The sequence below is a fragment of the Taeniopygia guttata genome, chromosome 2, assembly GCF_048771995.1.
Source record: "Taeniopygia guttata chromosome 2, bTaeGut7.mat, whole genome shotgun sequence".
NCBI lineage: Eukaryota > Metazoa > Chordata > Aves > Passeriformes > Estrildidae > Taeniopygia > Taeniopygia guttata.
Window position 1 is genome coordinate 753,654 of NC_133026.1, and position 13,193 is coordinate 766,846.

Below are 13,193 nucleotides of genomic sequence, written 5' to 3' on the forward strand. Positions count from 1 at the left end.
GCTGGATTGTGATCCAGGAGCCTGTGGGGATGGCCAGATGGACAGACAGACAGACAGACAGACAGACAATTACCTTTTAGCCTTATTTCTTTCATTAACAGGATTGGAAAAGCCCAAAGAAAATGAAGAATTGGGAGGAGGAGGCAGGACCGAGGTTGGGGTTTGTGCTCGGGCACCGCTCCCCTGTGTCCCACCACCCTGGGTGTGGAGCCTGAGCCCGGGGTGAGCCCAGCTCGGCCAGGAGGGATTTAGGGACGGGATTTTAGTTTTAGGGACGGGGTTTTAGGGACGGCTTTGTCCTTGACTGGGGCTGGCACCGAGGTGACGATGTGACACCGATCCCCGGAGGAGCCGCTGCAGCTCCGACCTTCAGCCTCTCTGTGCGCAGCCACATCAGCCCCTTCCCGCAGGGATCAGATCCCCCTCCCCGGAGGAGACACACCCCAAACTGCTCCCGACACCCCAAAGATGGAGCCCTGCACCCCAGGAATGGAGCTCTGACCCCAAAGATGGAGCCCTGCACCCCAGAGATTGAACCCTGTACCCCAAGGATGGAGTTCTGACCCCAAGGATGGAGCTCTGACCCCAAAGATGGAGCCCTGCACCCCAGAGATGGAGCCCTGCACCCTAAAGATGGAGCCCTGCACCCCAAAGATGGAACTCTGCACCCCAGGGATGGAGCTCTGACCCCAGGGATGGAGCTCTGCACCCCAAAGATGGAGCCCTGCACCCCAGGATGGAGCCCTGCACCCCAGAGATGGAGCTCTGACCCCAAAAATGGAGCCCTGCACCCCAAAGATGGAGCTCTGACCCCAAAGATGGAGCCCTGCACCCCAAAGATGGAGCCCTGCACCCCAGGATGAAACCCTGCACCCCAAGGATGGAGCCCTGCACCCCAGAGATGGAGCCCTGCACCCCAAGGATGGAGTTCTGACCCCAAAGATGGAGCTGTGCACCCCAGAGATGGAGTTCTGCACCCCAGGATGGAGCTCTGCACCCCAGGATGGAGCCCTGCACCCCAAGGATGGAGCTCTGCACCCCAGAGATGGAGCCCTGCACCCCAGGAATGGAGCTCTGACCCCAAAGATGGAGCCCTGCACCCCAGGGATGGAGCTCTGACCCCAAGGAAGGAGCCCTGCACCCCAAAGATGGAGCCCTGCACCCCAAGGATGGAGCCCTGCACCCCAGGGATGGAGCCCTGCACCCCAGGGATGGAGCCCTGCACCCCAGGGATGGAGCTCTGCACCCCAGGATGGAGCCCTGCACCCCAGGATGGAGCCCTGCACCCCAAGGATGGAGCTCTGACCCCAAAGATGGGGCTCTGCACCCCAGGGATGGAGCCCTGCACCCCAGAGATGGAGCCCTGCACCCCAGAGATGGAGCTCTGCACCCCAAAGATTGAGCTCTGACCCCAAAGATGGAGCTCTGCACCCCAGGGATGGAGCCCTGCACCCCAGGATGGAGCCCTGCACCCCAGGATGGAGCCCTGCACCCCAAAGATGGAGCCCTACACCCCAAGGATGGAGCCCTGCACCCCAGGGATGGAGCCCTGCACCCCAGGATGGAACCCTGCACCCCAGAGATGGAGCCCTGCACCCCAGAGATGGAGCCCTGCACCCCAAGGATGGAGCTCTGCACCCCAGAGATGGAGCCCTGCACCCCAAAGATGGAGCTCTGCACCCCAAGGATGGAACTCTGCACCCCAGAGATGGAGCCGGGTGGGCAACCTCGGTCCTGGCACATGGCACCACCAGCTCCAGCCCAGGGCTGCAATTCTGGGGGCAAGCCTGGAAGGCTGCTGGCATTGATGTTGTTTTTATCATGCTACAACTTAAAAAATCAGAAAATGAGGGATTTGAGGGGGGAAAAAATTGCCAACAATGAGCCCTCAGTTTGTCCAGGTGACACCCGCGGGTGCTGGAAGGGTCCCTGGGCTGGGGGAAATTCCCAGCACAGGCAGCCAGGCGGGAGCTGCTGCAGACAAAGGGGGACAGTGTTCCTGATGGCCCTGGCACAGCCCTGGCACAGCCCTGGCACAGCCTTGGCAGGTCACCCAGAGCTGCTGCCAGCCTGCCCTGGGGCACGGCTCTTCCTGCCGGGATTTGGGGGGTTCCTGGGTGAGAAAAGGAGCTCCCAGCCCCCCAAATCCCTCCTGTGGGGCTTTCCTGTCAGAAAGGCACAGGGATGAAGCAGCAGCAAGGGGACAACACACGCTCAGACACCTCAAACTCTCCACGAGCCCCAAGGTGCGTTTGGGGCTTGAAATCGGGCAGAAAAAGGACAAAAATGCAGCTTTTCAGGCAGCCGGGGTGGAGTTGGTGTCTGGGGCAGGACACAGAGGTTTAGGGGGATTTGGGATGGACAAAGGCTGATCCCACCCCCTGATCCCACTCCCTGCTCCAGCAGCAGCAGCTGGAATTTATGATTTACCACTTTCTGTGCATCCCTCTGGAAAATGATCTTCAGGATGAGGAGAAATCACCAGTGCTGGGACAAGCCTTGCTGGAATGCAAAGATCCAAGAGCTCCTTCCCTTTTCCTCCTGTCCTGTGCAGGAGCAGCTCCAAGGAGCCCACAGAGGATGTTCAGCAGGAGATCCAGCCCATCCAAGGAGGAATTCTCAGTTGGGATTGTGGCTTTCCTGGCACGTCCTGAACCCAGGGACAGAGATTTATCCCCGGGCTTTTCCTTCCTAGGGAATTAAGGACTGTGGGCATTACAGGATGATCAGGAAGAGGTGCCACTGCTGAGGCAGAGGCTGCAGGAATGGCTGGAATAAAATCCAGCCTGGATTCTGGTTTCAGCTTAAGGAACACCACAAACCCTGCTGGCAGGACCAGAGGGGAGAGCAGGAGGGAACCTGGCAGAGCAGGGGGACAAGGGCTCCCCCAGCCCATCCTGGCACGTCAGAGCTGCCCCTCCAAGGTGATTCCAGCATCAGGAATGCTGTGAGGCTGTGGGAACCCAGGGCATCCCTCTGGCTGCCCTGGGACCCTGGCAGGGGTCAGGAACCCCCCTGGACAGAGCCCCCAGAGACACTGGCTGTGATCTCTGTCCATGGAAAAGAGTTTTCAATCTTACAGAATGAATTACCAGCTCTGAGTGTTTGATATCAGTAATAATTAAGTGTGGCACAGGTGCAAAAGTAAAATTTTAGGATTCTAGATAAGGGGTTCAGAGGGGACAAGATGGAGGAAATTGGGCGTGTCTTGTCCTTTTTCTCCTTCTTCATGCCCTCCATGTTTCACTGTGGTGTTGGCATTTTTCTGTTGGTTCAGGCTGGGGACACACTGTCCAACGTAGGTGACAGATATTGGCACGTTATTGTAAATCCAGCACAGGTAGTTTGTGGTATTTAATGTTTGTACCATCCCACTGAGGGCAGAGCCCCACACGCTGCCCTGCAGGACAGAGCTGCGGCAGGGCAGCAGAACATGTTAGAGATAAACAGAATAAACAACCTTGAAACAGCACAGACGAATTTTGACTTCTTTAACAGCAGGGCCAAAAAACAGAGCCTTTCTACAATCATAGAATCCTCAATAGCACAAATTCCAACAGGAGACTGCAGCTCTGCCCTGCTGCAGCCATCCCTGAGCTCTGAAACCCTGACAGGACCTGTCCCCCCAGCACACTCCCACCGTGGGAAGGGTCTGTGCCCCCTCCCCTGTGGCTTCTGTGTCTCCCCCAAGCTCAGGTGCTGTGTTTGCTCCTCTGGAGTTCACATCCAGCCCCAAAACAGCCCCGGCTCACAGAGACAATTCCCAGCTCTTCCCGCACACAAAGGCAAAGGAGACTTCACAAACTCCACAGGCTTTGTACAAAAACCGCTTTTTTTTGCTTTTATTTCACAAAATTGGGTGGCTGCTGCAGGAATCAAACCGGCCCTATACAGAGATCAGGTGAAAAAGTGGGCACAGGGATTATTTATACAGAAACAAAACAGAGTCCAGGATCCAGGTCCTCGGCAGGACCAGCACTAGGACAGTAAAAAATAGTCTCCACCTGGATCCTGGGAATTGCTCACGCTAAAAACAACCTGAGGTTACTCTAAACTGGACTAAGGGCTGCACCAGAAATCCCACGCTCACCCCAAAGACCCTGGAGGGGAAGGAAGCCTTGGGAAGGGGAATGGGAAGGCCCCGGCCGCTCTCTGCGCGGCACCCTGGAGTCCTGCTGGAAGACCTGGCAAATCCTTAATTTTTAAATGGTGGAAGCGGTTCTGGAGGTTTCAGAGTTTTTGAGAGCCTCTCTCCAGCCCAACCTCAACTCCCAGCTGGACAAAAGCCACCCCTGAAATCAAGAAGCAGCGTCCACACCCTCGGCAGGGAAACCCCGAACGCTCCCGGGCCAGGATGAGGGCAGAGAACCCGAACCACGGGCTGAAAAGGACTTTTTGCAGGATTTTTCCCCAAGTTTTGGCAGCCTGGAGGGGTGCAGCAGCAGCTCTGGAGTGCTCCCAGATCTGCCTGCTGCAGCTGGTCCCCTCCCCACCCCTCCAGCTGCAGAGGGGGTGACAGGAGCTGTCCCAGGCGCGTCCAGAGGTAGTTCTGGCATTCCCATCCCAGCCATCCCAACCCAATCCCAAATTCTAGCACTTCTTAGCTACCTACTTCTTTTTTTTTTTGTTTGTTTTCTTCATTTTAAAAAGTACAAAGTATATGCTCCAAAAAAAGGGACTAAAAATGGGGGGGGGGGTTATTCCTCAGTTGGCTACTGCACCGAACTACTCAGGGAAGGTCCAACTACCACCTCCGAAGGCAAAGGAAAGAGAAAACCTGGAGCAAGCAAACTCCTACCATTGAGTGGTTTTATTCTGATTGATTGGCTCCTGGTTTCATTCCCATGGATCAATATTTCCTGTAATAAGTTAGAGGCAGCTCTGGCCACAGCCACCTGCGGGCACGGCAGCGTGCTCCAGCACGCCCTGCTTCTCCTGCTCTGCTCCAGGCTCTGCTTTGGCCTCTCCTCTGGGTGCTTTGCTGTGCCCACAGACCCCCAACACCCAAACAGCCCGGAGAGGGCACGTCCTAAAGCTCAGCTCCTGCCCTAACACCGGCTTCTCCCACCCTTCTGGGAGAAGCCCAAGCTGAAAGCACCGAGAGGGAGGAAACCAGCGTGGAGCTCTGCAAGGCAAGCAGGCCAAGGGGTGAAAGAATTCCCAGCAGCACGGTGGGGGCACTCCTGGCACCCCGATCCACTGTGCCAAGGGAACGCCGGGTGCTGCCGAGGGGAGCGGGAGCGCCAAGGATCACACCGGGAGGGGAGGGGACACCTCCCCGGGGGACAGAAGGGAACTGAGGAATTCTCTTTTGGTCACCACTACGCTGCTGTGGAAGCTCCTTCCTCCTTCCTTGGATGCTCAGGGAGCGGCCGAGGCCGGCGGGGCTCCGGCCGGGGGTGGTGTCACTCCTTCGGCGGGTGGTGGCTGCGCCGGGCCGGGATCTGTGGGGACACAACGGGACAGTGAGGGACACAACGGGACAGTGAGGGATGGGGGGGACAGCGAGGGATTGGGGGGACAGCGAGGGATGAGGTGACAGTGAGGGACACGACACAGAGAAGGGACACAACACAGAGAAGGGACACAACACCCCCATGTCTCCAGACCACAGGACAGTCTGTCCCAGGTGAATCCCAGACCCAGGAATGACACCATGGTGGCTCCTGAAGCTCTGCTGCACCTTTAGTTTGCTCTTCCACCCACCCAGCAGCTTTTCCAGGTGAAAGAGGAAAGGATTCCTGTATTTTTATGGACAAGGTGCTGGGGATGCAGCTCAGCAGCTGGCAAATCCATGCCAAGCAACTTCCAGAGCTGGAATTGGCACCTCTCACCTCCCAGCTCTGTGCTCGAGCCCAAATTACAGCTCTTTTCTGTTTAAAAAGATGGGACAATAGGTTTGATATAAACACAGGCTGCTCCTCCCTCTGAAGGATGGATGTAGGTTAAAGCAGAGGAATCCAGAGATGCAGTGAGCAGGAGGGAATAAAGGAGGGATACAAAGAGCCAGCCTCGTGCCCAGAGAGGAGATGCTAATGGAACATGACTGACTTGTTTAGGAGGGGAGGAAAAAAAGGAGAAGTTAAGAGAAGGGAAGAGAGCAAACAGGAATACAACCTGACACAAGACATCCCCAGTGGTAAAGGCTGGGGGAAAAGGATGGACAAGTAAGTAAAGCCGGGGAGCAGAGGAACAGGAGCAGTGCCCAAACAGAAATAGCACAGGCGGAGTTCTCCCGCTGGGCTGGGAACGCCCCTGAGTCACAGCTCGCAGCAGCTCCTGCTGCTGGAGCCAAAACCTAAAGGGCTTTTCCCAATTAGTTTTTGGGAGAGGTACTACAAGTGATGACAATTGCTGCTCGTCCGGTGAGAACCACACCGAGCGTTTTGGGGGTGAGGATTCCTGAGCAGCAGCTGGGCCAGGCTGCAATTAATAATGGCAAATTTATTGAGGAATTCCTGATGGAGAATTCCTCAGTCATTCCTCCCTGTGCCAGCTTGTCTTCTGCCTTCTGGGCTTGGCCACACTCTCACACTCATTCAAGCAACTCCCACACCATGGCTCCTGATCCAGCTGCTATTTTGGCTGCCATAAATCAACTTCATTTAGAGAGGTACAGATTTTATACTGGGAATGTTCTTTACATGGTTTATCTTCTCCTTTTTCCTAATCAGGACTTCCTCGCTCCAATTCCAGGGTGCCAAGTTTCCAGTATGGAATTATGGAACCGGATCCTACTCTGACCTCCGCTATTTAGAAATTATAGTTAATTCCTGACCCTCCACTAAAGTCAGGAGAGGCTCTTGATCATCACCACCAAGCCTCTGTATGGCTATAAATAAAATAAGGGATGCTATAAATAAAAGAAAGGACAATGGAATGTGCTGGGATACCCAGAGGGCTGAGGAGCACTTAAAGCTTGCAGCACATCCCTGGCACTGCCCTGGGGCTGGCAGCGTGCAGGGATGCTGCTGTTCCCCCGGGAAGCAGGGCTGGGCAGGGCAGAGGAGCCCCAGGAGCATCCCAGGGTGTGGGAATCCAGGGCTTCCCTCTGGCTGCCCTGGGACCCTGGCAGGGGTCAGGAACCCCCCTGGACAGAGCCCCGAGAGACACTGGCTGTGATCTCTGTCCATGGAAAAGAGTTTTCAATCTTACAGGATGAATTACCAGCTCTGAGTGTTTGATATCAGTAATAATTAAGTGTGACACGGGTGCAAAAGTAAAATTTAAGTTTCTAGATTAGGGGTTCAGAGGGGACAAGATGGAGGAAATTGGGTGTGCCTTGTCCTTTTTCTCCTTCTCCATTCCCTCCATGTTTCATGTGGTGTTGGCATTTTTCTGTTGGTTCAGGCTGGGGACACACTGTCCAACGTAGGTGACAGATATTGGCACGTTATTGTAAATCCAGCACAGGTAGTTTGTGGTATTTAATGTTTGTACCATCCCACTGAGGGCAGAGCCCCACACGCTGCCCTGCAGGACAGAGCTGCGGCAGGGCAGCAGAACATGTTAGAGATAAACAGAATAAACAACCTTGAAACAGCACAGATTAATTACAACTTCTTCTTTGGCAGGGGGCTGACAGACAGAGACTTTCTACAATCTGGGAACCATCAATAGCTCAGATTCTGACAGTGGGGGGCACTTACACATCCCGTTGGGAGCCGCCAGCGGCACACGCGGCCCCAGCAGGCTCCCGGCCATGGGGCCCATCCCGGCCGGGGCGGCCCCACCGCCGGGGTGGATGCTGGCAGACATCATCCGGCCTGGCATGGGCTGGCCTGGCAGCATGGAGCCAGGTCCTGGCAGCTGACCTGCAGAGGGGAGACAGACACACGGCCGTGAGGGCCTGGCACTGCCAGGAGGCACAGCCAGCCTGGCAGAGGTGGTGCCAGGCGTACCCCACACCCCCGAAAAACACCTTCCCACCCCCCAGCACAGCTCCAGTAAGGGTCAGGGGGCACCTGGAACCCCTTCACAAGGAGACAGCCCAGTCAAACCCAGCGCTGGCAGCACAAAGGGCATCCATGGAATCCAAGTCTGGGAAGGAAATGGAACAACGAGGATCAGAGGAAGAGCTGGATGCGAAGGAGCAGCCATGAAGCCTCACGGATAAGTTTAGTGGGAGAACTGAAATCATACAGTTAAAGCTGGGCTGCACAGGGATTCCTGCTATGATTCCCTGTCTCGCTGTGAGGGAGCATTCCAAGGGTCTTCCTCACAAACCAGCTCTGTGGGAGACCTCCCTGTTCCAGCTACAACACACGGCCTTGGGCACCTCCAGCGTGGGGTCGATGCTTTAAAACCTCATCTGAGGGATGTTTGGCACAATCCAATTCCATTTCCTTCAGCACACTTCCATGGAGGGACAGAATTTTAATGAGACAGGGATGGAAACAGCTCCTTTCCCAAACCCCAGGCAAGGGGGGAAGGACCTAAGGGCCAAAGGGGCTCCAGGAGAGCTGGAGAGGGACTTGGGACAGGACCCAGGGAATGGATTCCCACTGCCAGAGGAATGGGATATTGGGAAAATCATCCACTTCCAACTGCCCAAAGACTCAGAGGCTTTGTAGCAGAAGGAGAAGATATTCACAGCTACAAGGAACGTCATTCGCTGGCAAAATTAAGGTTGATCATGGAACAAAAATATAAAAACTGGAACAATACAGCTGTGTTTGAGAGGCCCAGGAAAGGTGGGAACTGAGAAATTCCCATTCATCCCTGAACACCACGGGCCTACGAGATTCTCTCTCACTAACAAAGTGATTAATATTAAAATCCCTCTTCTGAAACACCTGCAGCTGAATCAGACTTTACTACACACTGAGTGGCTTCATGTGAAACTCCAGCACTGGGCAAGGGTTCCTTCAGGGAAAGGCTGCCAAACCCACAGGGATGTGAAGATTCAAGGATGTTTTATATGCAAATCAACCCCAGTTGAGCTAAACCCACCACTGAACAGGAACTAAATCTACTTTATAAAATGTCTTTTCTTCATAAATGCAAAGTGTGCCCCAACCCTGGCAGTGCCCAAGGCCAGGCTGGACAGGGCTGGGAGCAGCCTGGGACATGGGAAGTGTCCTTGCCGTGGCAGGGGTGGCACTGGATGATCCTTAAGGTCTCTTCCAACCCAAATCAACTCCAAATCTCCCAGCAATGTTCACTGGGAAGCTCCCTCCTCCCCGGGCTGTGGAGTGTCCCGAGCTTTTTTCCCTGTTAAACCTTGGAGGTTTAAATTTTTCCCTTCCTGACATGGGCTGCAACATTTTTATCTCAAAATTAGGGAGCAGCTTAAGGAGCTGACAGAGGAACAAGGCCACCCCAGCTCCAAAACACCCAAGCTGAGAGCACCCAAGCACTGAGCCCATCCTGAGTGGGATTAACCAAGGGAAAAATCACTGCTGCCACCACAGCAGAACCAAAGCCCTGCTTCTACAGAGATGGTTTTCTTTTTTTTTCCAAGAGAAAGCGCTCCAAGACAGCGGCTCAAGCAGAAAATGTGGAAGTGTGACCTAGATAGGGGGGAGAGCTTAGGAACAGCAGCTGCAGGAGGAGATCCAGCCCAAAGGTTGAACACAACAGGATTTAACTGACTGAAAACCCCTCACACAGAGGGGCTGGGCAGGTTCACCTTCCCCTGCTGCCAGTGCAGCTCCACATCCCAGGGAAATGGGGAGGAACTGCCTTTAGAGGCTCCCCAAGGTATTTATCTCCATTAAAAAGCCTCTCCCTCTATTAAATCAGCACTTGAGGAGCACTGGGCTGATAAGCAGCCAGAGGGGTTTTGTTTTGATGCACGAGGCTTGGAGCTGATCCAAATCCTCCCTGCCCAGGGAAAACCTGTGGGCACAGGCAGTGCTCCGTGCTGGAGTGGCCGTGGTGGGCAGGGAGCAGCTCTGGGGATGAGCCCAGCTGACAGCCTGCTCTGCTGCTGGAGGAGATGTTTCCCAGCTCAGGGAATGCCTGCTGCCATCCCGAGTGTGCTCCTTCCCCCTGAGAACGGGCTTCACGCTCTGGGCATCCTGCAGTGGTTTGGGTTGGAGGGACCCCAAAGCTCATCTCATCCCACCCCTGCCATGGGCAGGGATATCCCAGCAGCAAACCCACCTTTCCTTCCTCCCTCCCTCCCCCCAGCCAAGCAGTGTGAATAATTAACCACAACAACTCGTTTAGCCTCGTGTCTGGGGGAAGGAGAGGCAGAATTTCCACTTCACTGGCATCCAGCATTTCTGTTCTGTGCCCCCCTCAAGCGTGGGGCCGGGCACCTCTGGAGGCAGAGGCAGCCCTGCTCCAGGGTCACCATTCCAGCCTCTGGGGCAGCACCCAGGGTACCCTGGCAGTGCCCCTGGGAAGCTCTGCTCCCCTCCCAGAGCAAAGCATCCTCCAGCCCCTGGAGGGGAGGGCAGCACAGGAGCCGCTGGCCTGGGGTCGCTCTGATTTACCCTGAGTCCAGCAATTCTGAAATATAGCAGATATTTACTCCTATTCACTGCTCCAGCCCCAAATACCTCTTGCCTGGGGCAGGTTTCCTACAGCCAAAGTGCACCAGAGAGAGCCCAGGGTGGTGTCAGTGTTCCTGTGCCACCAGCCACCCTCACGGCTCCAATCCCAAATTATACCCTGGTTACAAAGCCGTGGATCAGCTCTGACCCTGTTCACCACCCCCTGGCTTGGATTTCCTTTCATCCCACTGCTCCCTGCACCTCCCCAAAAATCTCTGCACATCTGCTGGAGAAACAGGAAGCACTGACAGCTGTTAGGGAATATTTACCTGAAGGAAGGGAGCTCAAAATCCTTTTCTGTACCCAGAAATCCCCCTGGAATCATCACCACTCCAATAAGAAAGCAAACAGCACCCAGCAACTTAATTTAAACCCACAAATAATTAAATGCTCAGCAGCTGAAAAACCTCAAAGCCCAAAATTCCTGACAAAGTCTTTTTTTTTTTTTTTTGAGCATTTCAACCATTGACAGAAAATGAGGTAAAATCTATCAGGGAAAAGGTTATTAAAGTTGCTCATCCAGCTGTGGTGGGAAGTGCACCCTGCCCTCCTCATTCCATTTCTGCCTTAGGTCAGAAGTTATTTACCAGGTGAAAATGCCACCTGAAGGAAGAGTTAATAATGACAGCTACTAATTCCCAGATATCTCTCTTTCTCCAAGGATTTCCAGAAGTTTCTCTTATTCCACACCACAGGTATCACCAGAACCAGGAGTTCTCATCCCACTGATCACCAGCCCAGAGCTTGAAGAGAAATCAGTGAAGTGCCAAAAGGAGTACAATGGGAAGAAACTGGGAATTTGATTTCCTATTACAATGACAAGGTCTAGCTTCTCACAGTTAAATTGGAATCCAACTTTGTTTTCCTATTCTAAAAGTTTTTATTCCAGGGCAAAGAGGAGAACAAAATAAGCTCAGGGAAAATGAATTCTATGGTCCAGCAGAGCCAGACACGGCCATGCCAAGGAGAACTGGGTGACCCTTGGCTGGAGATGTTCTGATGGGTCCAGCACAACCCTGCACTGGAGATGTTCTCCACCATCATGTCCAGGCTGACACCTGAGCTAAAAAACACACTTCTGAGAAAAGCCTCACTTTTAACTTTTAGGTATGAACTTGACTTTACTGCTTCTGCCCCTGAGCAGGGATTTTCCCTCCTCTCTTCCCTCTCCAATGCCATCTAAATCCTCTCCTCCCTTTGCTTTCCACCATCCCTTCAGCTCTCATCAATCACTCGAGGATGGCAACACCGCGTTCTGCTCACGGTCTGCTGAGCCCAGGGTGGCACCTTCAGCTGCTGCTGAGGTCAGAACCTGTCTGGAACCACCAGAACCTGCCTGGAACCACCAGAACGTGTCTGGAACCATCAGAACCTGCCTGGAACCACCAGAACCTGCCTGGAACCACCAGTGAGCCCCAAGGTCTGCAGTGAAACCTGGCCAGCACAGCAGGAGCTGGGCAGGTGTTCCCAGCCCAGCTGCTCCACGGTGCTCCTGGATCACTCTCAGGGGTTTGGGGTTTCTTCTCCCCATCCCTGGCACTGCCCAGGGGGTGGCACTGGGTGATTTGGGTCCAACCCAAACCATTCCAGGATTGCACGATCTCCTCGCACTCACCAAATTTTGGGATCTCCACAAAGGCTGCAGGAGACTCAGGGGCAGATCCACTGAGGGAACTCACAGGTGTGGGGTCAAGCTGAAGTTCACCAGTTTGTCATTTCCTCTCCATGCTCTCAAGCTGGAGTAATCTACTGTGCAGCCAAAGAGCTTCTTTTACCACACTCCCAATCTAATTCCAGCAAAAACCAAACCAGCTCCCAGCCCCAGGGATTTCTGTCCACAGCAAACCCAGGAACGCCCCGAGCCTCAAAAACAGAGTGAGCCTGAGCCTCACCAGACAACTCTTCCTGCCCAGCCACCAGAACTCTGCACCTGCTGAGGGAACCCACTTTGATTATTCTGCAGATCCACTTGGATTAGATACTTCCCATTTTCCTGGTCACCTACAAATCCTTCTGCTCCTTCTGAGACCAAACACTTTTTGTCTCATGAGGAAAACTCAAGTTCCTGCAGCTTCTTGTTGCCACGTTCTACGTGGATTATGACACCCAAACATTCCAGCTTCTTCAGCAGCTGCCTATGAGAAATCTTCCCAAATATTTTTGGCTAATAACTGATCAGGTTTTCTTCTGGAGAAGGTTTTGGTCAAGCTCCTCCTTGGCTGTATCCAGTCCCACAACCAGGTTCCCACATTCAGGCACTATTATTTTATTTTAAATTACCATTTCAACAACCTTTAGCAAGTAAAAGCTGCCAATTCACATCATTACCTGATCACCCATCCTCTGGAATCAGGAGTACCCACGCTTGGAGACAGCCAGCCCTCAGCAGGACGAGTGCCCTGCCAGCAGGACTGGAGACTTCCAGGTGCCCCCTCTGACCCACACGGTCCTGTGACCCTCCTCTGGCACCAAACACACCCAGGCAGGCCACAGGAACCTCTCACAGTCAGGTCTCCTGCCAAAGAAGGTCCTTAAGGAGCTTCCTGCCTCTGCTGCTCGTCCCAGTCCTTTCCCTTAATTTCTGTACATTTGGTGTGCCATGAAGTGGAGAATTTGAGGAGTGATTGTTTTTGAAAGAGCATCCACTCAGATCATCCAGTATAAAACAACTCTAAGGAAATACAAATAACC

The 13,193-nt window shown here is 53.9% G+C and overlaps 1 protein-coding gene across 1 annotated transcript in view; it reads right to left on the reverse strand.

Moving 5' to 3' along the window:
* Nucleotides 1–3,814: 3,814 nt before the first annotated feature.
* SMARCC1 (SWI/SNF related BAF chromatin remodeling complex subunit C1) overlaps nt 3,815–13,193 on the reverse strand; it is a 64,355-nt gene continuing 54,976 nt past the window's right edge. The window contains exons 27-28 of the mRNA XM_030266911.4: nt 7,650–7,814; nt 3,815–5,444 (exon numbers count right to left, since the gene is read on the reverse strand). Of these exons, the coding sequence (XP_030122771.2) occupies nt 5,362–5,444; nt 7,650–7,814 (248 nt within the window). The 3' untranslated portion in view covers nt 3,815–5,361. The remainder of the gene's footprint in view (nt 5,445–7,649; nt 7,815–13,193) is intronic.